Source organism: Triturus cristatus, chromosome 2_2 (assembly GCF_964204655.1).
Source record: "Triturus cristatus chromosome 2_2, aTriCri1.1, whole genome shotgun sequence".
Taxonomy (NCBI): Eukaryota; Metazoa; Chordata; class Amphibia; order Caudata; family Salamandridae; genus Triturus; species Triturus cristatus.
The window spans coordinates 497,769,374-497,795,804 of NC_140582.1; the positions used below are offsets into that span (position 1 = coordinate 497,769,374).

At 45.2% G+C, this 26,431-nt stretch overlaps 1 protein-coding gene across 3 annotated transcripts in view; it reads right to left on the reverse strand.

Moving 5' to 3' along the window:
* The window catches only part of HHIP (hedgehog interacting protein), a 253,770-nt gene that overhangs the window by 205,507 nt on the left and 21,832 nt on the right, over window positions 1-26,431 (reverse strand). For all 3 annotated transcript variants that reach the window (XM_085641613.1, XM_085641614.1, XM_085641612.1), the window contains exon 3: window positions 1,645-1,801. In XM_085641613.1, coding sequence (XP_085497739.1) covers window positions 1,645-1,801 — 157 coding nt within the window. The remainder of the gene's footprint in view (window positions 1-1,644; window positions 1,802-26,431) is intronic.

Consider the following 26,431-nt stretch of genomic DNA (forward strand, 5'->3'; position numbering starts at 1 on the left):
AAACAACCACCATGGGATTGCTGTGAAAACTTGGCAGATTGATCCAGTGGAACCAGGGTTAGTCAACCGGAAGAGAACAGTGAGAAGATGTTGGGGACTGTGAGAGCACCCAATGAAGGTATAATTACTTATGTCGCTAAATGGGTTTTACATACTCAAACAGTAATAATGAGGCAGAAAAGCACACTGTGAGAATTCGAAATTAAACGAGAACCTGAAGAGGGTTATCATATGAGGAGATGTTAGAATGTGTGACTCCTCATGTGGGTTACACTTTAACATAAGGTGAAGGTCGATGGCTCTACCTTGCCCCACACTCCAGTTCGTGAAGCGGTTGAACATGGGGTCATGCACTGCACAGGGATTTCCTGGATCACCTTGCTTGGATTTGCAAGGATTTGAGAAGGGACATCCCAGTACTTGAGTTAGAAGACAATAAAAGATTGTCCACTGCAACCACAAATGCCAATGCCCTGTAAGACTGGCATATGAAGAGGTTGAATATAGGAATTTTGTTGTGGATGTACTTAGTACAGGTAGAATTCTCAATCAAAAACGATTTATATCTATCTGATTTTTAACTTTTTAAAAACATTTTTCTCAACAGGACTTCCCTTTATTTTGTGAGTTGCATTCAAACTCCTGAAATAGGAAGGAACATCAGAAAGGGACTGGTGGTTAGCCCGCAAATCTTTAGACATACAGCGCCAATAAACTACCAAGCCCCACTACCATTAGTTTTATTATTAAGGGAAAGGGTGGGCAGACTATGTATATTGGTAACTTTGCTCTGTAACCAAATGCAGTCCAAGTGCTAAAATTCGGGTTGCATCAACAAATGATGCTAAAGATTTGATAATTCACAGAAACACAACAAAATCTTTATAGCCAATTATTAGAGATGGCAGAGTACTTGCATTTCCATATTCAAAATATAATCAACATCTCATTATCATCATATATTGGTGGATACATTTTAATCAAATCTTGTGAACATACGTGGAAGCATCATTGGAAAAAAGCCAAATTCATATATTGTACAAATCTGGGACCCACACAATAAATAATAGAATCACAGAAATAGTCCATGATAACTTAAAAACACGACATTTTGTTTTGCTTCTGTGTTGGTATGTGGGTTTCTCTACTACACCTTATAGAAATTTGAATGGTTTTTCCACACCCTATTAGTTTTTTAGTTTTTAAGGGATTCAATATCTTCCCAATTCACCCATTTTTTTCACCTGTGAAAATTGATAATTGCACAAGTGAAAATATTTTTGCGCGGATCACTTCACAATATACCAGAACGAAAGGTGAGTCGCTATGTGACCCTATTAATGACAAAAGTCTGTGTGGGAACAAGAAATGAAAGTTGTGTGGATGGAAGGCAAAGCAAAGAATCACCCACCATTTCAAAATATTAATGGGTGAATTAACCTACAAGACAGAAAAGTCTATTCACAACAGAAGCTTTGTGATTTACTTGCGATCACCATGTTATTACCAAAAGTACACTTCGAAAAGCAGCAAAACCATAAAACATGTGGAGAGCTTAAGGACAATTACAAACTACATTGACACAAAATAAATCAAACAAGGTTAAATCGTTTTACATGAATATAGAAGTATCAATGTGTGAACCTGTTGATCTCTTCCACTTTGACATAGTCCTCCATTTGGTCCAGGGAGTTGGAAGCCGGGCCTCGAACTTGCTTTCTGGGGAAGTCTGGAAAGCATATCCCACCATCCTTTCTGGCATAGTAAAAGCAAAACTCCTCAGCCGTAGTTTGAAGAAACCCTACAGGGAATAACAAGAGTTGATCAATATTCTGCCACGTTTTGTCCACAGGCAGCAGTCTAATATCTTGTCTATGTTGACGATAGTTCCAGCTTTATGCTGAAGAAACAGAACTACAAAACAACCGAGTTTTCTCGTGGTTGTGGAGGTATTTTGTAGATACCATGGTCATTGCATTGCATTGTAATTGCATTTATATAGCGCTTACTACCCTTGACGGGGCGAGTAGAACGCTACTGCGGAACCAAAATAGGATTAGTGGTGAATTAGTATAGTGAAATATGAAATTATTTTGATTGGTCATGCCTAATGTCTGTTTGGTAATGTATTATTTTTAAAAATTGTACTCACTATTACTTACTGGTTTGTGTGCTCATGAGTGTTTTATTCATGAACCTAAATCGCATTTCTCAATCCCACTGCTTATCTGTATTCATTTGGTAAAATAAACACTGAAAACAAAACCGCTGTAGGCACCTGCTACTTATCAATGTAGCTATAGGACACCATACTGGCAGGGCAAAGACACGTTGATAATGGTTTAACACTACACATACGTTGAAGGTCTATCTGTTTTACCTGGCCTCTGGGTTTCTCTAATCTATACTGCTTTGCTTAGATATCAGTTACTAGAAGTAAGTTCCTTTTTGGTGCTGCACTATATACACATTCATTTACTTATTTTATAACCAACAAGAAATACTGAGTGAGTGTATATACATCGGAGACATTAACTTCTTTAGTAGAAGAAGCAAGTGATTTAAAATGTATGTTTGCAAAGAGTTTGTATTATTCTAAATCATATGTAGGAGTGTTATAATCATCTATGGCATTGTCCTATAATATGTGATTTCATCAGTGATATCATCAGTCATGAAGTATGTCAGAGGTGACACTAAGGGCCCAATTATGACTTTTGGTGCAGTCAATCAATCAATCAATCAGGGGAAGGGTCTCAAGGCGCGGGGGGGGAACAGCAGTTCCGTTCAGTCGAAGAGCCAGGTCTTGAGAGCCTTACTGAAGGAGTTCAGGGAGGGGGCGTGTCTGATGATGATAGGGAGCTCGTTCAAGGTCTTGGCTGTGACTTAGGAGAAGGCTCTTCCCTCTGTTCTGGCTCTGCAGATGCACAGGGTTTCGGTGAGTGCAAAGTTGGCGGAGTGGAGGTTTCTGTTGGGTGCGTGGAAGGTGATTCTCTTGTTGAGGTATTGGGGTCCTGTATTGTGTCATGTGTTCGTGTCGGGGATGTCGAGAACAAATCTGGCTGTGGTATTCTGTATCATCTGGAGCTTGCGGAGTAGGGACTTGTTGATGCCAGCATAGAGTGCATTTGCGCAGTCCAGTCTGCTTATCATGAGTGCGTGGGTGACTGTTTTCTTTGACTCGGGGGGATCCATTTGAAGGTCTTTCGGAGGATGCGGAGGGTGATGAAGCAGCTGGAAACAACAACGTTGACCTGTTCGTTCATGGAGAGGAAGGAGTCGAGTACGATGCCGAGGTTTCTGGCATGGTCCGTGGGAGGGGGCTGCGATGGGCGCTGGGCCACCAGATGCTATCCCATGCTGACGGGGTGGTTCCGAGCATGAGGACTTCCGTCTTCTCCGCGTTGAGCTTCAGGCAGCTGTTGTTTATCCAGTATGCAACGTCCTGCATCCCTTCTTGGAAGTTGAGTCTGGTGGTGGTTGGGTCCTTGGTGAGAGAGAGGATGAGCTGGGTGTCGTCCACTTAGGATACTATGCTGAGGCCATGCTTTCTGACGATGATGGCGAGGGGGGCCATGTAGATGTTGAAGAAGGTGAGGCTGAGTGACGATCCCTGGGGCACCACCACAGTTGATTTCCATTGGTTCGGAGAGGAAGAGTGTCAGTCTGATTCTTTGGCTTCTGTTGGTAAGGAACGAGCGGATCGAGTCGAGGGTGGTTCCTTGTATGCCGGCGTCGTGAAGTCTGGCAGCGAGTGTGCGGTGGGATACGGTGTCGAAAGTTGCTGACAGGTTGAGTAGGATCAGGGCTGCGGTGTGGCCTGGGTCGAGGAGGGTGCGGATGTCATCTGTGGCGGCGAGTATGGCGGATTCGGTGCTGTGGTTGCTGCGGAATCCGGATTGGGAGGGGTTGAGGATGGAGTTGTCTTCGATGAACTTTGTTAGCTGTGAGTTGACGGTCTTCTCTGCGACCTTTGCCATGAAGGGGAGGAGGGAGATGGACTGGTAGTTCTCGAGGTCCATGGGATCTGCTAAGGGTTTTTTAAGCAGGGGTCTGATTTCTGCGCATTTCCAGTTGTTGGGGAAGGTGCCGGTTGTGAAGGTGGTGTTGATGGTGCGTGGCAGTTCTAGTGCAAAGGCGGCGGCACCGGCTCTGTGGTAGATGTGTGGTGGGCATGGGTCCGTGGGGGCCCCTGAGTGGATGCCTTTCATGGTCGTAGCGGTCTCTTTGGTCGTTACCAGTGTCCAAGTGGTGATGGTGGGCTGGCTGGTGTTGCCGGAAGGCGTGGTGATTGCAGAGTCCGGAGTGTAGTCGCTGAAGTTTTCATAGAGGTTCCTAATTTTCAGATGTAAGTACGATCCAAGCTTGTTGCAGAGGTCCCGAGATGGGGCGATGTCAGTAGTTTCGCTAGGGTGCTTGGTGAATTCATGGATGACGCTGAAAAGCTCTTTAGAGTTGCCGGCGTTGGTGAAGATTTTGTTGTGGATGAAGGTTCTTTTAGTGGTTCTGATGTGTTGGTGGTATTCTGTCATGATGTGTTTGTAGGTGGTGTGGTTCTAGGGTGTCTTGTTGTTTCTCCAGTTCTTCTAGGGGCTTCTGCAGGTGCGTCTGGCTTCTTGGAGGTCGGTGGTGAACCAGGTGACTTTCCTGTGGTGCTGTCTGTCGGGGTTGCGTAGTGGGGCGAGCTTGTCTGCGCAGCTGGAGATCCAAGTGTGCAGTTCCCGGGCTGTGAGGTTGCAGTTGGTAGTGGTGGTTGGGGTGTTGCGGGTGGAGTTGAGGTGTTCCTCTGTGATTCTGTTCCAGTTTCTTCGCAGAGGGCGCTGAGCGGGTCAGGCGGCTTGTGTTTGTTGATAAAGAAGTGCACGCAGTGGTGGCCGGTTCACAGGGCTGCGTGGTGTGGCTGGAGTGGGTCCTGTTCCCTCCTGCGAAGATGGGGCAGAGGGTGTGCGCTGCTTTGTGGGTGGGCATGGTGACAAGTTGTTTCAGTCCGATGTTGGCGAGGTTGGCGAGGAAAGTGGTGGAGTTGTGGTCGCTGGGGTTGTCCAGGTGGAAGTACAGGTATCCGAGGAGTACGTAGTCCATGGAGGCGATGGCGTGGGGTGCGATGAGGTCGGTGATGGTGGAGACGAAAGGGGTGCGGGGCACAGGCCAGGAGGTCTGTAGGCGAGGGTGCCATGGAGCATGGAGTTGGGGCTGGTCTGTATCTGGAAGTGCAGGTGTTTGGCGGCAGCGAGCGGGCAGTATGAGCCAAAACTGTGGTCGCACCACCCACCAGATTATGAGCTTTTTTGGCTGTTCCCACGGTGGTGCCTCTGAAAATGGGCACTGCAATGGGAATGTCAAAAACCAAAAACAGTTCCTGCACCGCATGGCCTGTAAAGTCCATGCTGTGCAGGAACTGGGGTACATGCATACAGGGAGGCCCCAAGCAACAGAGGGCACCCTCAGCACAATACTCTGGCTAGACAGCTCCTGATTGAGTTCTGTTACGCCAGTGTGGCACTGTACCATGTGAGAACAGCCATAAAGGAATGTAATGAGTTCCCGGTGCAGACCTTTGTTTTATTACCTGAATGAGAGGTGCAGTGGGACCTACACCTCATATAAACATAGTTCCAGCTCCTAGAACATATTTTGCACCAGGAAAAATAGGTGTACTTTTACAAAATGAACACTACATCTCATTGGCTATGCTTTGCAAATTGACTTTGAGAATTTCCTTTTTCATAAAATGTGTATTTTCCCTCATCTTTATTCGTGCAGATATTTAAAAAAAATCTGAATATGCCTCTAATTACTATCTGTTTTTTTGTCAACTTCAATAGAACATAAACCTTCTCACCTGAGCCAACGTTCACCTTTGTAGTAAAGTGGGCAATAGGGATAATCACACGATTCACCATCTTGTCTTAAAAATCGCTGGCTATGAGCTTTCCGGCAAGGTGACTACTGGGAGCCTTTTTAGGGATGATTTTTTTATCTTTCATCCTGTTATTTTAAAGAAACTGATTCCCGAGTGTTAGAAAGTTGGCATAGAAGCAACATTTTAGCTTGGATTCACTCCGCGAATACGGTATGATTGAACTGAGTAATACAAAAGATTTCAAGCATTTTACAACAGAGATTATATATCTGCAGGACACCAAAGCATGGCCCCTTGTGGATTTCTAAAAGGGAGTCGGCAACAGATATTAATGTTTTTATAAATCTATAACATATAAAGGCCAAAATAGTATAACCAACAAGGAAGTTGTTAAAAGCATAACATTTCTAATTAAACAAACTTGCTTTTAAAAAATCTTTGAGGAAAATCATAAATGAATTAGTATTTTTACCCAAAATTACCAGGTGACCGTGTGATGGGAGCTGAGATCGCGTGTCACATGGTGGCACCATGTGGATTGGCAGGTCTACTACCACCAAACTTAGTGATACACAGTAAAATCTCTAATGCAACAAACAACACATTGATGTAAGCTCATTTGTCACTCTTGCCGGAGACCATCCATATATATGCCATTCTTGGTTTTGCTCCTATAGGAACAGTTTATTTTAAACAAACAGGCTGGGTTGGCTCCAGAATTGGGCACAAGCGATCTCGACTAGTTTCAGCCTATTTAGGACGCATAAGTGAAATGTAACTTGAGTCCTATGGCACAGTGAGGTGTTCTACTGCTATACTGTGTTCGAAATATCAACTTTCAAAAATATTGCATTCACCAAATCCACCTTAGCACCAGATTTTGAGGGAAGCCTAGGTAAATGGTAAATTCAAGCTCAGGACCCAAGTCTGGGCATACCCATTGCACCTGTCATAGGCCGAAACATGTCAGCGGTTTCTTGTATTCGTGTTCAGAGGGGTCAGGCCTAACAAGTAACAAACAGAGTGAAAAATAGTTGGAGCATTTTGGACAAGTACAATGTACTGAAACAGTGGTGTCATGAAAAAACACTGTCAGTACATATGTGAAAGAGGAGCATTTCACTCTCTCCCTCCCTATTTCGTCCCAGATTGCTAAATCTGGTGGCATATTTAATCTCGCTCACCAGCGTAGGTACTCAGGGACAGCATGGACATTCAGCACAATCAGCAGATGTACAACTTCAAACCATGACAATACTTGAGTTGATTTTAAAATCCCCAAGAGGGGGAAATATGGGAAATATATTTGAGAGAGGAAAATAAAATGTTGGTGGATACATTCATTACATTATATGAGTCCACAGAGTATAAATAGAATTTCTCAATATATATTTGGCAATTCTAAAAGACTTAATATGAAGTGTGGATGAATAAGAACTGTGATGATGGGAAGAAAAACAATATTTTAACATCACATGAATAAGTATTAACCAGAACAGATGGGGAATCAGGAGCAGTGTTTTTTTGCAGACTGGGCTGAATATGATATAAGGAAAGCAACAAGGGATTTTCTAAAAGATACTAAGAATCAAACACAGGGAAACATTAGTGAATGTTGATGTTGGGCATACAGGTGAATGTTATTAAGTTATATAAAGGTATAAGTAATTAATGATTACTCTTTGTTTAAGGTGTTATTATAAAACTATCTCCTGATGCAGCAACTTTGAGTCCAAACTCCTAGAGGAACCAGTTATCTGTAGTGACCAATGAAATAATTTAATCTGAAGGAGACACGAAAGAAAGTGGAGGGAATAAAAGAAATATTGTAACACATCGAAGAACAATAGTGTCCACCTAATTGTGTAGAGGCTGGGAGCAGGAAAATGTCCCTGACAAACAGAGAGGTGACATCTACGGAGATCCATATAATCAGACAGAACCCCAATAAATACGTGTAAAATGCCTGCACTCCCTTTCTGTTTCCTCTTCATCCCATTACACACATACCAAGGGTAAGCCAAGTCAAGTTAAGAGCATCACTCTTTTTTTTTATAACTCTTTTTATTAAATTTGCTCAATAGACCTTTACATACATGAATCACTTCACTTTACATACATGAATGTTCGTACATGATAAGGCTTCAATATTACAACTATTATCTGCGGAAGTGGGAAGAGACTGTAGATCACTGGCGACTTCAGATACATACTTATACCGCAAAAACATTTTCACAAGGAATAAGCTTAAATCAGGTGCCTACCTTGCTAGGCCTATTACACCCCAACATGGCTGATACATATCTTGTCAATCAGGCGCTACGCCTAATCTTTGCCACACAGGCCACACGGCAATTCAACATGCTTACAATCAAGCACTACCCATGTGTAGTGTGCCACCCATTCTCGGAAGCGACTTGAAGTGCTGTCATGGGTATAACGCACCATACAAATGCAACTGCAATACAATCTGACAAATGCACTTGTTAATGACAAGGTTGTAAGTGGGCAAATGTTTAAATGCACGGAAATAACTTTTGATTCTAAAAAACGGTTTTGACCAATTTTCCAAGAGACATTAATTTCCATCTTATCCTACAAAATATCCTACAAACATCTCCAGAGTACGTTATCAGTTCTCATGTGCACACTATTGTCCATGCATTACTTAATTGCTTCTTAAATGGCCTTAAGTGCAGTCCAATTGCAAGCAAAATTCTGCAGTGTCCCCTTGTGATACTCCACCTGTAAAACTGTAAAAAGAGGCTTGCACCTGAAGCTTTGCATGCAGCACCTACTGCTCTGTTTACAATGTCAGTGGCTTCCTATCTATTAAGCAGGTCTGCAATGCATTCCAGGTGTGCGCAGAGCCTGTTGACACTTTTGCCCAAAACATCTGAAAGTTCTGCTTGGTTGGTGGCTTGGCAGCGCCCTGGGAAAGTTTTGAAAAAATGTAAACACAGTGGGCTGAAATCTTTCGAAATTATTCACGCTGGCACAGGAAACCTGCGCGGCGGCTTACCCCATCACTATCATTGCCAAGGAACAGACACTTAGTGATCTGCAGGCTGGCAGCACTGCACTCTCTGCACGGTGGGAGGTATGGTGTTACAGCATGGGAGGATCAACGGCTCTCTTTAAAGAGCCACTCCAGAGAGGCTACGAGAGGATATAGGAATTTATGAGCTTCTCCTCAAAACCCGGCCAGTCCGCCAGGGGTGATAAAATGGCGATTATACAAAATTCCTAGAGAAATGCTGCCTTCGGGGCTGAAATTTCACTGACACATTGGCCTTCCTGGGGTCTTTTGGTAAAATAATCGCCTTCTAACACTAGACGTGGGACAACACCAAGAAGAGGCTCTGGAGGCTAACAGGGGGCATGTAATGCGTGATGAGGGCCATCCTGATGCTTACTCGTGCAATCCTGATGCTTACGCGGGCCATCCTGATGCTTACTCGTGCCATCCTGATGCTTACGCGGGCCATCCTGATGCCTACGCGGGCCATCCTGATGCTTACTCGTGCTATCCTGATACTTACGCGGGCCATCCTGATGCTTACTCGTGCCATCCTGATGCTTACGCAGGCCATCCTGATGCTTACGCGCGCCATCCTGATGCTTACGCGGGCCATCCTGATGCTTACGCGGGCCATCCTGATGCTTACTCGTGCCATCCTGATGCTTACGCGGGCCATCCTGATGCTTACGCGGGCCATCCTGATGCTTACTCGTGCTATCCTGATACTTACACGGGCCATCCTGATGCTTACTCGTGCCATCCTGATGCTTACGCAGGCCATCCTGATGCTTACGCGGGCCATCCTGATGCTTACGCGGGCCATCCTGATGCTTACTCGTGCCATCCTGATGCTTACGCGGGCCATCCTGATGCTTACGCGGGCCATCCTGATGCTTACTCGTGCCATCCTGATGCTTACGCGGCCATCCTGATGCTTACGCGCGCCATCCTGATGCTTACGCTTGTGCCCGGTCCTCAAAGTCAACAGTCATAATACAGAGCGCAATCTGCAGATTTTAGGGTTTGGAAAACATGGGGGCTTTATAAAACGTATTATAAAAAGGCCAGTGATAAGTGGTAATCATGTGATATAGCTACTGAAACTACTGGCACCAGTCAGACTGTCTCCCTCTCCAAGTGCAGCAAGTGTCCTTTAAACAGGCCTTGCAATGGGAACTGCTGCCTGATCTCCATAGGGCATGGACATGCAGGGTTACAAATTTACCTAATGGGTATGTTAGGCATATGTATGTGAATAAATGATCACCTTTTGTCAATTTGCAAAGCTATACATTGGCACCTAATTTACACACCTGTAATGTATGTCATGTGAAATTTGCCCATTTTAAAACCCATGGAGAAAGGTAAATTATGCCTTTGGTGCTAAAAATGTTTTTGTGACGCTAAAAATGCATATTTCACAAAATGGATACATTTTGAGTGTGTAAGGTTAGAACATTAAAATACTGGCATTTCATTCTGTTTCATTCGTCTTTACTCAAATAACAAAAAAATTGCCTTCCATGCCTTGCCTTCTGGTAGATATATTCTGATTTTTAAAATCGATTTGTGCATTTCATATTTCATTCAGCTTTTCATGCACACACTTTAGAACTACTCCACTTTTGTGGAACTTGGTGTCTCCTAAACAGCTTCAAATATATTTTAAGCCTTTTGTGAGTGTTATTAAGTCCACTACTTTGCGGACATTAGCCAAATTTGCATTGTGTGTTGAGTATCACCTCTGACACCGCTGCCCATCGAAATCTAGTTCTTTCACATTGGCTGACAAATTCACATGAAAAAGGTATGAAATAATGTGTAAATTACACATTTTAAAGCGCCACATAGAGCTTTGTAAAGCTTGTTCATGTTAAGACTGTGTAAATTATGACTTTTCCAGAAGTTAGTCAAACTTATGTTTGGGAAAACTTTGGGACTGAGCCCCAGAGAATTGAAGACGGGAAAAGTTAAGCACAAGTATAACAATTTATACAGTTAGGCAGACTTGTGCCTGGAAAAAAATATTCTGAATTAACACCAAAGAATAGAATACAACCGAAAAGGACGATCTGCTGAACATTTGGCTTGAATAAATATGGAAAGATATGAAAGAAATAGCTGCAGTTTTAGAAGGGCAAAGATGTTTTTTTTTGGGTTTCTGTGCTGCATCCAACTTCAAGTCTGAATCTACAAGCAACCCAGTAGAAAGTGTTTTTATGAGCCATGGACCTTGCAGGCTCTGTAGTCCATCGGGTACAGATAACAGGTAGTTGGAGCTCAAAGTAGAAAGAGGTCGCATGGTTGAAGCTGTCCATCGGGTATAAACAGAGCATCGCGACAGGCACTGACTGCCACCGACAAAGAGATAGTCTTATTGCAAGTTATAGGAAAGGCAATGCCATTTAACACCTGGCTCAGAAACACTAAATACATATAATATATCACTAAGTAAGCTGAAGCAACTCAAGACTGCCCAGGAAGCCAGACGTACAACCCCAAAAAAAACACATATTACATATTATGGGCTATATTCCCAGACTCTTTCCAAACACAACTCGAGCTCTTTAAGGCATAGCCAGAAGATGGGCAAGCCAGCCAACATATCATGAAAGGATTTACTACTATAAATACGAAATTTGCTACCATGCTTTTTCAAAGAATCTTTGCACCAGGAAGAATAATCACACCAAATGAGAGCACACAGGCTCATTTTCATTTAATTTCCTGGAATAGTGCATGCATCGACAGGATATATACCTACCATTTCATGGTATAATGTTCTACGAACCCAGAGAGCCCATGAAAACGATGGGGAGGGTGAAATCTAAGACTCCAAATAATGCACTATATTTTAAGAGTTGTACTTGTGTTGCCAATGGCAGGGAGCCAATGAACAGCACCTACAGAAAGAGCAATGGAGACCAAGCCTGCAGTTTGACACTACTGATAACAATGCTCTGATAGCTTAGCTCGAGGCAGGATCTCTTAATAGATGGATGGACTGGGAATCTTCAGGTGTCTCTAGAGGACAATCCGAGTTCACGGGTTCTTTCTCTGTTTGGAAGCCTGGGTCAGAGTGCTAGAATTACACGTAGACAATTGCCTTGAAGCCATTCTCAATCTATTTAAATGCCCCACGGGTGAACTGTGACACCACCGGACGCCTGAGCCACACAAAGCTGCAGGCTCGTTTGAACCTCACAGTATTCAGCTCATTGCGAGCTAGATCATTGCCTCGTGTGAGTGTCCATGGGCGGCAGATGCTGGAGCACAGGCGGTGTCTGGCACAGCTCACTTTCAGCAATAAGTGCACATATAGAGATGATAACAGAGCAAGGGGTGCATCCTATATAGCAGTGGCCCAGCCCACTAGGCTTTGATCCAGCAGTTCAACGGGCATTTGCCCTATTCTATTCATAGCAAGCCCACCCATTGCACGCTTGCCTGTCAAATAAAGGCAATTTGTGCAAGCTGTCAAGAGACTGGATGCAGGACCCTTAAAAGATAAAAAGAAATCAGTGATGTTGGCTGCTTGTCAACCACTTCTATGGTACAGTCAGGAATTCTTAATAGGAAAATGTCAGACTTGTACGACAGAAACCTGAATCACAGTGTCAGAAGATACTATTGCTGTTGACATCATTGCAGATTCTTCCGTCATTTACCCGCTCCCCAGGCCACTGCTAAATTATGACTGGTACAATTATACATTTAAAAAATGGATAATTAAGTAAGAGATCATAAAAGTAATTATTACATTGGACATAAATATTAGGCTTAGAAACACAATCTTTAGCACCTTGAGTTTGCATTCTGTAAAGTGCTCCACAATGGTCATTAAGCAAGCTATTGGCGCTATGTAAAACTCTGTAAAAATAATAATAATAAATAAATAACACCTAGAAAGGGATGCTCAAAAATCAACACATTGAAGGAATTGGGAGGAGGGGGGGAGCAAGATGGCAGACTGACGCTGCTGGGGAGAGCAGGCACACGAGAGGCTCCCGTGCTCCCACACTCTGCGTTTTGGACAATTTGAACCAGCGTTAAACATGGCAGTATGGTAAAAGGAGGCAAACGAGATATTGCTCCGCTTTATAGATTTACCAAGACTGGGATCTGCTGAGAAGTAACGAGGCAAATGCAGGCAGCAGTATTTGGCGGCATTGGGCGGTGGCTGTTCGCTTACCGGATATCATGGCTGGTGGGCGTGCGTCCCCCAGTGGCTTGTTCACACTGATTGATCTCGGGAATATTTGCGGCTTCTGGCTACAGTCTGGGCAGTGTCAGTAACATGGCTCCCCTGAAGACAACGACCAGGGGCACTCAGGCAGCAGGTCGGCTGCCGGTCAATATTTCAAACACAACAGGTATTGGGCAGATTAATGAAGCTGAGGAGGCAGCAGCGACACAACAAAGAGACGCTAGTAAAACTGCACCGAGACTTAGTAAGCCGCTTTTGCGCCTCTTGCAGTCAGGGGAAGCTGCAGAGTTATTAAATGTAGGCTCAACAGGGGAGCAATTTACTGGCGAATTAGCAGCAGATATTATGTTACAAGCCTTATCTTTGCAACAAAGTAACCAAGAGAACACTTCTAACTCTCCTGGGCGTATTCAAAATGCTTTCCCTGACACTCCCAAGGGTCTGATTAATGTTGATAATGCTGATAATGGGCACAATATTGGCCAAGCTGATAACGTGGACAATGTTGGAAGCGGTGTAATATGCACATCTGAGCCAATAGCCCAATTAGCAGTGGCAGTGAATGCTTCAGCGCTAATGGGTGCATCGAATGAGCGCAATTTGGAGGAAGATGGGGCAGCCAAGCTGCCACAAAATGATTCTATTTTACTTGGCAGCGCTGTCAGCATAGGTAGCAGCAGTGGAGAAAATTCAGCTACTGATGATCTTTTTGGCTTAACACCAGATCAGGGGGGCATGGACGGTTTTTCTGCTACAATTCCTGCTCCAACGATAGTTATAATTCTCTCTAATTTGAACTCTGATAATGCTGTGGACTCGCAGTCTATATTCTCCATACCAGTAGTGGGCAATGAGCCACGAAAAGCTCAAACTGCACATGAACTACAAGATGCCCCACAATTCTCTGGAAAATCTGGCAAGGTTTTGGAAAAAAGGGCCTCTCCAGTATTTAATCCATCTGCTAAAAAGAAAAATACTAAATCTAAGATAACGAAAGAGGAAAAGAAAATTCATACTGTGCCGGAACTACAGCAATGTCTGTCATCAATCATACAGGTTAAGGATGTTTTATCGGATAGCCCCCCTGCTTCGGTGGGTACAAGCGAAAGAAGGAGTTAAGTCTATGATATCACGATTATCAGGCGCTATCCCAACAGATGAGGGATGTGGCAATATGGGGGAGGTAGGAATAGGGTCTGATAGCCCGGAATTAGGTTTAGTATCTTCCTCTGGTCGTTTATATATCCTGTGCTTCTTTGGCCCGTTAATGACATCTGGGTCTCCTCAAGGGCCGCAACAGGCTGCAGCGGAACATCAAGGGGAAAAGTCACATGATCAAGATGTACCGACTCTTGCTTTGATTCTTAATCCCTAAAAGATCAGAGATCGGAGGCACAAGAGCACTATGCCCAAGCTAAGGCTGATAATCATAGCGTTCAGCCGTCATTGAAGGAAATGTCACTCAAGGTTGGGTCATTGGCCACTGATGTTCTGGAACTACAGCAGAGGGTTGCCAACACAGAGGAGATCACGGCTAAAACAAGTAGTTCAGTCCAGCTGCATGATGATCAAATTACAGCTATGCAATCTAAGCTGGAAGAACTTGAAAATCACTCGCAACATCATAATTTAAAATTGTTTGGCATTCCAGAGGGACTAGAGGGCTCGGGCTCCAGAGCCTTCATAGTCAAAATTTACCAGACGGCCTTCCCAGATCTGGGGGATTGAGAGTACCAGCTGCAAAGGGCTCACAGACTTCCATTGGTACAGCAGAAACAGAGCTCTCGGTATCCCATGCCATTTTTTATTATCTATGGAAACTTTCTTCTGCGACAAGCTGTCTCCCTGAAGGCTCGCCCTAGCTCTCCGGTCACATTCGATTCTTTTTCCTTTTTTGTTTGGTCGGATCTTTGCAAATTGACAATAGATGGACGTTGGAAATTACGGCAACTGATTGACCCGCTGAAAGCTACTAGGGCGCAGGTATTGTTACAGGTGCCTGCTCGTCTGAAGGCTCTACGGGGAGGCCAATCTCTTTTTTTTATACAGAACAGGAAGCAAAAGTAGCTATGAGTAGATGGCAAGCAGGGGCTTTGGATAAAGACTAAAATACTTGCCTTCTTTTCAAATTTTCTTCTTTATTTTTTTCTTCCTTGTTATAAATAACAATGTTTAAAGGGTTTGCTGTTGTTGGGTGTGGGCTAGGTCACGGCCGCCGTGGTGCACTGTCTCCAGGAAGCTGCCTATTCAGCAGCAGCTGTTGAAAGGGGATGATTCCTTCTTCAAGATGCAGGGAGGGTGTAGAGTTCGCTAAGGGCGAAAGGGTTGGGGCAGGGCAAAAAAAGGTCAACACGGGGACATATAAAGAATTCAGATTTAAATTTACCGATGGAGATAAAGAGAAGGGAACTTGCATGGCAATAAGAGCATATTCAATATTGGGTGGCAATCTATTTTCAAGGAATAATCTTGGCAATGGCTCAGATTAAATGTTTAGCTTGGAACGTTGCTGGTCTTAATAGCAAACTTAAGAGACAACTTGTGCGTGAAGAGTTAAAAATGTATAATCCGCAATTAGTTCTGCTAAAAGAAACTCATCTTTCTTTTAAGGATCGGAATCTCTTGCAACACTTGGGGTATGACATAATTGTTTATACGTCACAGACTTGTTCAATAAGGGGGGCCGCAATTCTAAAACATAAACGTTTTGTATGTGTCGCACATAAGACACTGGCCGATCAGGCTGGCAGGTGGGCAATAGCACAGCTGGAAATAGGGGGGAAGAAATTTTTCTCTGCTCTATATGGTTCTAATGTGGATGACCCTTCAGTCATTGGTTTTCTGAACATGGAAATGCTGAATTGGGAGGGAGAAAGGGTGGTAATGGGTGATTTAAATTGCATTATGGATTACAGCATCGACACTACTAGACGGGGCTACTCATAGAATGCGAAAGACATGGGCTGCAATCGCAGAATTAGGTCATCTGCAGCTAATCAGGGATATATAGAGGTATTTATATCCAGCTACCCCAGTGTATACGTACTATTCTTCCCCGCATCAATCGTACACGAGAATCGATATGGCATGGGTTTCAGATCAGATAATATTGACATCAGATCTTGAAGTTTGCCTACGTGTCACGTCCGATCATAACCCTATAATGTTATCATTTCAGACGTTAGCAGGAGATAATATACCTAGACCCTTTTCTTTCCCAAGATACTTGCTTATGGACAGTGTAAATATAGCTCTTACTAGGAAACAACTAGAAATATTTTTTAAAGAAAATGTCGGGTCTGCCTCTCCATTGGTGGTTTGGAATACCTGGAAAGCAGTAATCAGAGGCACAATTCAACAATATGTATGGCAACAGAATAAAGTAAAGAAAACTGCAACCAAGGAGGCTGATGGGTACTCAGAATCAAGAGCAATTGTTTTTTTCTCTAATCGATCTTAGAGTAGCTACAAAAAAAGTATTTAGAGAAAGAATAGCGTCTAGATTCAATAAATATCGCTTTACACAATACGAGCATGACGAGCAAATAGGCAGAATCTTAGCTCATAAGGTTGCAGATGACTAAAACTTATATCAAAGGAGTAAAAGGGGCAAATGGCATATCTTATGCACAACCGCATGAGATTTTAGAGCAATTTTCTATATACTATCAAGAACTATATACTTCAACTATAGCACCAAAAGAGGAAGATATCCAGTCTTATGTGCAGGGCAGATATCTATCTATTACAATAAGCAACAGAGCACAGCACCAAAAATCATTTCCTTTCTGATCAGTTCAGGTCGGATATATGTTTTAATGTCCCATGTACAACATAACATGTTCAAATCCAAGTAGCAAGAATTTATGCAGCAGATATTCTCTATCCTTCTTTTCTAAACAGGAAGTTATCCCTCAGTATCCGGCCTTCAGCGAGACCGGGAAGTAAGAATAGGGGGCAATGGATTGAATGTTCCATACTTAGGAACCTCGTATGACAATTTTGGATCAACTACTTAGGACTACGGTTACTACTACTTGGACCCCTTTCAAAAATAGAAGAAATTTGCCTGAGCTACGCTCCTCATGACTGAAATAACAAAGAGAGAATTTTATTGAGAGCTTATTTGGAGATCCTGACTACCAAATACTTTTTAAGATTTGTTTGACTTAGCCGTGACTAGAATTAAGCACATTTCGTGACTCCTGAGAATACATTTGTACTAATTATACGGACTTATCTTATCAAGCCTTGAAAAAGTCGCTTTTGTGACGAAACACGTGTCGGCTGTGGAGTTTCAACAACGTTGTGTCAACTCTTTTTCACAAATATCTGCTGCATAAATTCTTGCTACTTGGATTTGAACATGTTATGTTGTACATGGGACATTAAAACATAAGTCCGACTAGAATTGATCAGAATGGAAATGATTTTTGGTGCTGTGCCCTGTTGCTTATTGTAATAGATTGTATGTGCTAGAGGCGTTGCTTCTGCGAAGGGGGACATTGTGGAATGCACAGTGTTTTAACATTGAGCACACAATAAGACAAGCTATCTCAAACTCTTGCTAAACTCAACAGAGGTGCTGACTGTTGTTGTAGTTACCATTGCCATCATCTATATTGCAGATATCTATCTACTCTAAGTGAGGCGACGGCAATCTCCATTGAAAAAGATATTACAAGGGAAGAGATAGAATTGGCAATATCAACCCTGCAGTCGGGCAAGGCGGCCAGGGAAGACTCCTTACCCCTCGAATGCTATAAATCATTTAAAAATCTATTGATTGAAACATTCAGATCGGTTATACAACACATTGGTGCCAAGGGTAAGGTACCCGAATCATGGAATATGACTCAGATAGTGTTCTTTTTGAAGAAAAAAAAACTCCCAATGAGTGTGGGTCATATAGACCAATTTCACTCATAAATGCGGATGCCAAAACCTTTTAAAAAATACTTGCTAATTGCCTGGCCCCTGTTATGGCGACGGTGGTTTCTCCTATTCAACATTTGTATTTATTTATTTATTTGAAGCTTGTAGAGCGCACGGCTACCTCCAAAGAAGGTGTCCCGGTGCTAGCAACGGATACAAAGGAGGTATGGGCCGAACGCCACATGCTACTGGTGCTAAGGAAGGCTAAAGGCCAAGTTTTTAGAAATTTCCGGAATACAGATTCTGAGTTGGCCTTCCTAATTTGTTCGGGCATGGAGTTCCAAAGAGAAACCGTTCTCACGGTGAATGACCAGCTACCTAACCTAGCTTTTGCAAATATGGGGGTGACTAGGAGTTCTTGATGATTGGACCTTAGGACCCTCGTCTGATGGTATTTACGGAGTCTCTTCATCAGGTATTGAGGGCCAGTATCTCTGACTGCTCTATAGTCGAGAGTCAGAGCCTTGAATTCTATCCTCCTTTTAACTGGCATCCAATGCAGGCTGCGTATGTGGGGGGATATGTGGTGTCGTAGCGGGACATTTCTGATGAGCCTGGTGGCTGCATTCTGTATAGTCTGTAGCTTCCTGATCAGGTAAGCTAGCAGACCCGAGTACAAACTGTTTGCGTAGTCCAGCTGAGACGTGATCAACGCATGGACCACCGTTTTCCTAGTCCATATGTAGGAGATAAATAAATCTCCGTAAGGACTTCATTTTCCAAAAACATGACGAAAGGACATGGCTTATCTGGGTCTTGCATGAGAGGGTAGAGTCAAATTTGAACCCCAAATTCCTAGCTGAGGAGACAGGTTGAGGGGGAGGATTGAGCTCTGACGGTCACCATAGGTCAGATTGTGGAGGGGATGGCTGATTGAAGAACAGAACCTCAGTTTTATCAGTGTTTAGCCTCAGACAGTTGTCAGTCATCCAAGCTGCGATGTCAATCAAACACAGTTTAAAATTGGTAAATGCTGCCTCAGAGTAATCCCTGAAGGAGAACACAAGCTGGGTATCATCAGCGTATGAGACAATGCTTACACCGTGCTGCTCTACTAGTGGGGCAAGGTAGATATTAAAAAGAGTCGGGCTTAAGGTCGAGCCTTGAAGGACTCCACATACCAGAGGGCGAGGAGATGAGATGTGGGGATACAGCAGAATTAACCAAGATAAGGTGGTCCCCTTCACTCCCAGCTGCCTGAGCCTGTCCAGAAGGATCTTATGTGACACTGTATCAAATGCTGCAGACAGATCCAGCAGCACTAGCATTGCAAAGTGACCATTATCCAAGGTCTCCCGGACTGTCTCAGCTACTTCAAGCAGCGCTGTCTCTGTGCTGTACCCTGTCCTAAAGCTAGACTGGGAGTCCTGGAGTAGCCTGTTGGACTCTAGGAATTCAGATAACTGTTTCTGCACTTCCTTCTCGAGGATCTTAGCTGGAGCTGGTAGGAGGGAGATGGGCCTAACGTTTTTCAATTCTGCCGGGTCTGCATCCTCTTTCTTGAGGATGGGTTGGACGAGTGCAGTTTTTGCAGATAGAAGGATAAATTCCTGCTTTCAGAGAGATGAATTCCAAAGTAGGTTTAGAAAGGGGTTCAGTAGTGGGGCCAGTAGTTAAAAAAACTAGCTGGAAATCCGGATTTCGTTTTTTCCAATTGAGTGAGAGAAGCCTTCAGGCTGAAAGGGCTAAATTCTGACCAAGTATTTGGTAGGCGAGAAGAGGGCAAAGGTGCTGCTGGTGTTTCCGTCAGAGAGAATGAGGAGTAGATGGCTTGAATTTTCTCTTGAAAGAAGGCTGAGAGGTCTTCACAGAGGGTGGCAGAGGAACTATGTTTCAAGGGCGAGATACTACTGCTCATATTAACATGGCAATCTCTGCTTTTGATATGGCAGCAAAGCGATCAATCCCCCTCAGTATGAATCTCTTAGATGCTGAAAAAGCTTTCGATCAGGTGGGGTGGGACTTTTTATGGTCTATACTGTCAATGGTCAGGGTGAAGGGACTTTATAAACAATGGATTCAGGCTTTATACGACAAACCCCAAGCCAAATTAACATATCTAGGCTTACAATCACCAACTTTCCCAATCTTGCGTGGTACACGACAGGGCTGTCCTGTTTCACCCCTGTTATTCGCCCTCTATATTGAACCATTTGTCAACGCCTTACAGTCTAACTCTCAAATTACGCCATTGATGTCTGGTGTTATTCCTCTTAAAGTTATTGCCTATGCAGACGATATTGCTGTCTTTACAACAGAGACAGCTAGAGCAATCAAGCTAATTGAGGATGAGGCAACTAGGTTCGGTTCTGTCTCTGGGTATAAACTTAACATAAAAAAAAACACAAATAATTCTCAATTCTAAACCCAGTGCCTCAATTTATGGGGTCTGCTCTGTGGCTACCTGTCTTGGGATCAAACTCTCTTCACGCATAGATAAGATATTCTCTCTGAGATATGAGTCTCTACTTAAAGATACAGTTACGTCACTAAAGAGATGGCACAAATGACCTATAGGTATTATTGGACGTTCTAATATTATCAAAATGAAGATACTACCAAAGTTTCTGTATTTATTTTGATCTGTTCCCCTGCGGGTTCCCAATATCTTTTTCAAAAGATTAGAGGGGCTCATGCAGGGGTGCAGGGAGGGGGGAGTTTTGTTGGGGCGGTTGGGTTGGGGTGGGGTGTTGTTCGTTTACACCACAAGGCAAATGTATCGGTGTGCTATTTCTAAAGTGCTCTCTGGGGGACGAGTGATTGCTTTCGTTTATGATGGGGGGTAGGGGACTGAGTCTTTTGTCCTGGAATGTTAATGGACTGGGGGACAGGATAAAACGAGGTGTGGTCCTGCAGTTCCTGAAATGAATTTCGCCCGATATAGTTTTTCTGCAGGAGACACACCTCATTGGTAACTCCTTTTGTGCTATGAATCGACGGGGCTACCGCCTTGTGGCCCATTCGGGCTTCACGTCTGGTTCAAGGGGTGTGGGCATCATGGTCAAAAACTCGCTCCCGTTGGAAATTGATGAGGTGCTCCATGATGACAGGGGACGTTACACGGTTCTGGTGGGTAGAATGGAGGGCAGAGTGGTCGTTTTTGTGTCTGTCTATGTCCCGCCAGGGTTGCAGACGACCACCTTTGCGGATTTGGGACGCCTCCTCCTTGGCCTTCCGGAGGGGATTCTAGTGGTTGGGGGGGATTTTAACGCTGTGGTTTCCGGAATGGAGGATCGTCACCCCCCTAGGGATCTCCCCCGTGCCCAAGCGTGGTTGTCTGGCCTCTTGGATACCTTGGGACTGGTGGATTGTTGGCGTTTAAAACATCCCACGCAGCTACAGTACACCTTTCATTCTGGGGCCCATGGTAGTCTCTCAAGGCTAGATTATGTCCTGGTGCCGGCGGCGCTTGCGGGGAGGATAGGGGAGGTGCGCCATTTGGCGCGGGGTATTTCAGACCACTCCCCACTCTTGTTGCACTTTGATATTCTCCCGAGGGGAGAGGGTAGGGTGGTCCCGATTAATCCTTGGTACCTGCGTGACCCCACCATTCGCGCAGAGTTGGTTAAATCCCTTAAGCGATTCTTTGACGATAATGTGGGGTCTGTGTCATCGGCGGTCTCTCTGTGGGAGGCGTTCAAGACGGTACTCCGGGAGGAGGCCCTGTCCCTTATTTCCCATTCCCGGAGGCGCGAGCGGGAGGAGGTGACCCGTATTGAAACTGAGATAACCGAGTTGGAGGATGATCTAGAATGTGGGGTGACGGATGACAAATTACATGTTCTCCGACTCAAGCAAGCGGCCTATAAGGCCCTCGTCACGGAGGCGGCCAGGGGCCTCAGTAGAGAGCAACAGGGGAGACTGTATGATGTGGGTGATTAGGCCGGTAAATTGATTGCGTGGCTGGACAAAAAGGAGAGAGCGAGTCGAGTTGTCCCAACGATTGAGAAACAGGATGGTGTGTGTGTTACTGAGCCGGAAGAAATTGTTGACTGCTTTGCAGAATATTTCCGTGGGGTGTATTCCCCGGTGTCCTCCCGCTCGGAAGAGGATTCCCATGCCCTGCTCAGAGATATCGCGCTGCCTTCCCTTTCGGAGGAGGACAGAGTGTCGTTGGACGCCGCCCCAACTTCTGAGGAAATTGCCCTCGCCATACGTTCGGTCGCTTCCGGCAAGGCCATGGGTCCTAATGGTCTTCCCATCGAGTTGTACAAGCTGCGACCGGATATGCTGGCGCCACATCTCCGTGCTATGTTCCTCGCGGCCCACTCGGCGGGTTCCCTCCCGCTAGACCAGCGTCTGGCTACTATTGTGGTTATTCATAAGGAGGGGAGGCCGCGGGACCGGGTCACATCTTATCGGCCTATCTCGCTGTTGAATGCGGAGCCCAAAATTCTCACCAAGGTGTTGGCTACTCGGCAGGTTGGCGTGGTGTGCGACTTGATTCACCAGGATCAATCCGGCTTTATCCCTCATCGCAATACTGCGCTTAACCTGCGGCGCTTGCATGGGGTGCTCGCACGTGTCCCGTTTATACGGGAACCGGCCATTTTGGCATCCCTGGACGCCACTATGGCGTTTGACACACTTGAGTGGCCATATATTTGGGCGACACTGGCGAAGTTTGGGTTTGGCCCGGGATTCATCGGCTGGGTGAAATTGTTGTACTCGGGACCGCTAGCGCAGGTGGTTGTGAAAGGTAGAGTGTCGGCTCCGTTTGAGCTGGGCAGGGGCACGCGACAGGGCTGCCCATTATCACCGCTCCTCTTCGCGCTTGCCCTGGAGCCCCTGGCGGAGTGGCTGCTGTGGGAACCTTCTATTCGTGGTCTCCGCTGGTCCCCCGAGTATGAGGACCGCGTATCTCTTTACGCTGATGATATTCTTCTGTACCTGGCTTCCCCACGTAAATCACTGATAGTACTGGTTGATGTATTGCACTCATTTGGCCTCAACTCCGGCCTGGTCATCAACTGGGCTAAATCGTGTGTATATGTCCTTTCTGGGGAGGATCCTATCCTTCCGCGGGGTTGTCCTATTCAGATCGCCCCGCGGGGATTTAGGTACCTGGGTGTCTTCATTACCCTGGACGCGGAGGCCCGATATAGCCAGAACTTGCTTCCCCCCCTCCAGCGCCTGAAGGAGGACGTCGCGCGTTGGAAGCGCTTGCCGCTCTCGCCGCTCGGCCGAGCGGCATTGTTTAAGATGATGTCGCTGCCACGTTTCCTGTATGCTTTGCAGAATACAATGGACGTTGTCCCGGCGCGCTACTTTCGCGAGGTGGAGAGTTTGCAGCGCCGACTGTTTTGGGAGGGTCGGCCGCGTATCGCCCTGGCGAAGCTGACGCTCCCGTGGTATGACGGGGGGGTTGCCCTCCCAGATATCAAGCGATATTACTGGGCCTCCCAGCTGGCTGCGATCAATCACGGCCTTTACGGGCCCGCCCTGAACCCGGCCTTTGAGATGGATAAGCTCTTGCTGCCGGGCGGTGACTATAATCGGGCGCTTTATTCTAGCTCGCATGACGCGCGGCTGATGGGCCCCACGGGGGTCATGGTACGGGTGTGGCACACGGCTAACGTGGCGATGGGGTGGAAGGATCGCTTGACCCGGGCGACGCCATTATACGCATCTGAGCGGCTAGGCTCTCTGTGGACCTCGAAGGGCTTTGAGAAATGGGACATGATAGGCATCAGCAGGGTGGGCGACCTCTGGACGAGGGGGGGATTCAAGACGTTCGATGTGCTGCAGACAGAATTCCAGCTGCAGGACAGGGAGTATTTTCGATATCTGCAGATTCGTCATGCGTTGTGCTCCGTTTTTCCGGACGTCGCCTCCATCCCGGAGTACTCCCCGCTAGAAGATAGAGTGCTGGATGGGCATGTACCGGACGGCACTATTTCATTAATTTATAAAAAACTTATCAATGACCGTTCTGGACTGCTGACTAGCCTCCGTGAGGCATGGGTTGCCGATGGACTGGAGCTGGATGACGAGGACTGGGTGTCTGCGGTGGCCCCCCCGAAAGAGGTGGCCATACCGGCCCGCCTTCGCTTCGTCCAGCTCAAGATACTCCATAGGGTCTATGTTACGGGGCCGAGGCTGATGCGTATGGGCTATACTGTGGACGGGTTGTGTAAGCGTGGGTGTGGCTCTTTGGGGACCTTTCTCCATATTTTGTGGGAATGCCCGGATGTGGCGCGATTCTGGAGTGGAGTGCATGAGGTTTTGCGGGTAGTTACGCGTGTGCCGCTGCTGCCCGAGGCGAGGAGATGTCTTCTGAATGTGTGGGAGCCAACCGACTACTCGGTGCCGCAGACGTGGTGGGTGACTCTGGGATATATGGTGGCCAAACGTGACATTGCTCAACTGTGGGGTTCCCAGAGGTCGCCGACTGTCTCGGCGTGGAAGGATAACATGGATTGGTGCATGTTCCGGGAAAAGGTGGTGTATGTTGCGAGAGGTAAGCCTGGGAAATGGGTGAAAGTGTGGGGCCCCTGGAACGCCTACCGTGGGGGAATTTGTACCCCGCCGGTATTGCCCGATCCGTCACCGGCTCCGTCTCCTTAGCCAGTTTGTCTTTCCGGTTCTGGGTAATGAGTTTACTTAGTCCCCGTCCTGACCTTTTCCCTCCCTCGATACTCCTATGGACTAGTGGGGTCCCCCTCCTCGGGGAGCACATGCTGCTGTTTCCGATTGTGGGTTGCCTTGTGGATTTGTTTTTTGTTGTTATTTATATTAAAAGAAACCGTTATGTGGGGTCCGGATGGTGTGGCTGCCACCGCTTTCCAACTCCCGTGACTTTCTCTCTGCCGCAGCATGCGTGCTATTGTCTGTATCACATGCTCCTTCTGCTTGCTAGCGGCCGGCCTGAAGGTTGTAGGCCCATCTTTGTATATTTTTTGGATTCTGTAATAAACGGTTTCAAAAAAAAAAAAAAGATTAGAGGGGGCTTTAAGCAGCTTTATCTGGGGTTACAAAAAAGCTCGGAGAGTTATTGATTTGGGAAAACTCCCATATAAACAGGGAGGGGTTGATTCCCCCGATTTTAAAATGTATTTCTGGTCAGCCTTTGCTGGTCGCTTTCTGAGTCTTTTAAATCCCTTGTTTACTACCTTTTTCCACCAATTTATATTGGCAGAGGACAGCGGCATGTATTTATACAGAATCAACGACCCAAATTTTTACTAAAGACTTAAGTTTAAGACTATAAGAGATACTATATTCATATGGCGTGCCATCTCCTCCAGGTGTAATCTATCATTTTATCACGATAGACTCCCTTCATGGGGTAATCCGATCTTCCCAGAGGTATTTTAATATGCTCTCAGCAAATGTTGGGCCACCTTTGGGATTATCTCTCATCGGGGATCTTTATGATCATAGTGGCCTAGCATCTTTTGAGAATTTACAGCTACAGTTTAATCTACCAGATTATATGTTTTTTTAAATATCTTCAAATTAGGGACTATCTGGTGAAACATCTAAATCTGACAAAATATCTAATTCAGAGGTTTGGGACTGTTTGCATAAGGAGAAGACAAAATCTCTTTTAAGGTACATGTATAAATGTTTTATTGCCTATAGACAAGGCGATGGTGAAAGACTGGCGGAACCATGGAGTAAAACTCTGGGAATAGTTGTTACGGCAGGAGCTATTGAATAAGCTTTAAGCGTCATTGGTGATTCAGTTCACTCAATTAACTTGCGCTTACAACAATTTCGTACTGTATGCCTGCTTTATTACACGCTGGAGAAAATAGCCAAATGGGCTCTGCCTGGCTCAGTCACTGTTCGGACAAATTGTCCTAGATGTGATTTGTACGCAGCATGCATAACACATATGTTCACCACATGTCCAAAACTGGGTATATTCTGGCAGCAGATGGGCCAAATATGTTCTCAGAGGCTGGGGATAGATTCATCTTTCTCCATTAGGGAAATTATGATTGGCCCAGAGAATATGAGTTATAGACTCTCTCGCTTATTTTTGATCCTAGTTGTTGCTGCTAGGCTGGTAATTGCCCGTCTATGGATTAACCCTTGTCCTCCTTCAATAAGCGATTGGTGGATGTTGGTTAAGGAAACGTATGAGATGAAAGTTGCATTGGCAAATGCTAGGGGTGCTCAATCTATGATAAAAACTAAATGCTATATGGGGGCTTTTATTCTAGTGATCAGCATCTGTGATACTAATGAGGCTTGAAATTGATGCTTGCTTTTTTTTACTATATTTGTAATGTTGTACTATCTAAGGTAGAGATATCCTAATGTTTAAAACTGCTATTGTGAAGCTCTCTCTTCTTTATTGAGATCCCTTCTTGTTTTTTTCTTCTTTTTTGTGTGCTTTGTATCTGTAAATATCTGTGATACCCTCTTGTTGACAAATAAAAATAATAAAAAGAAA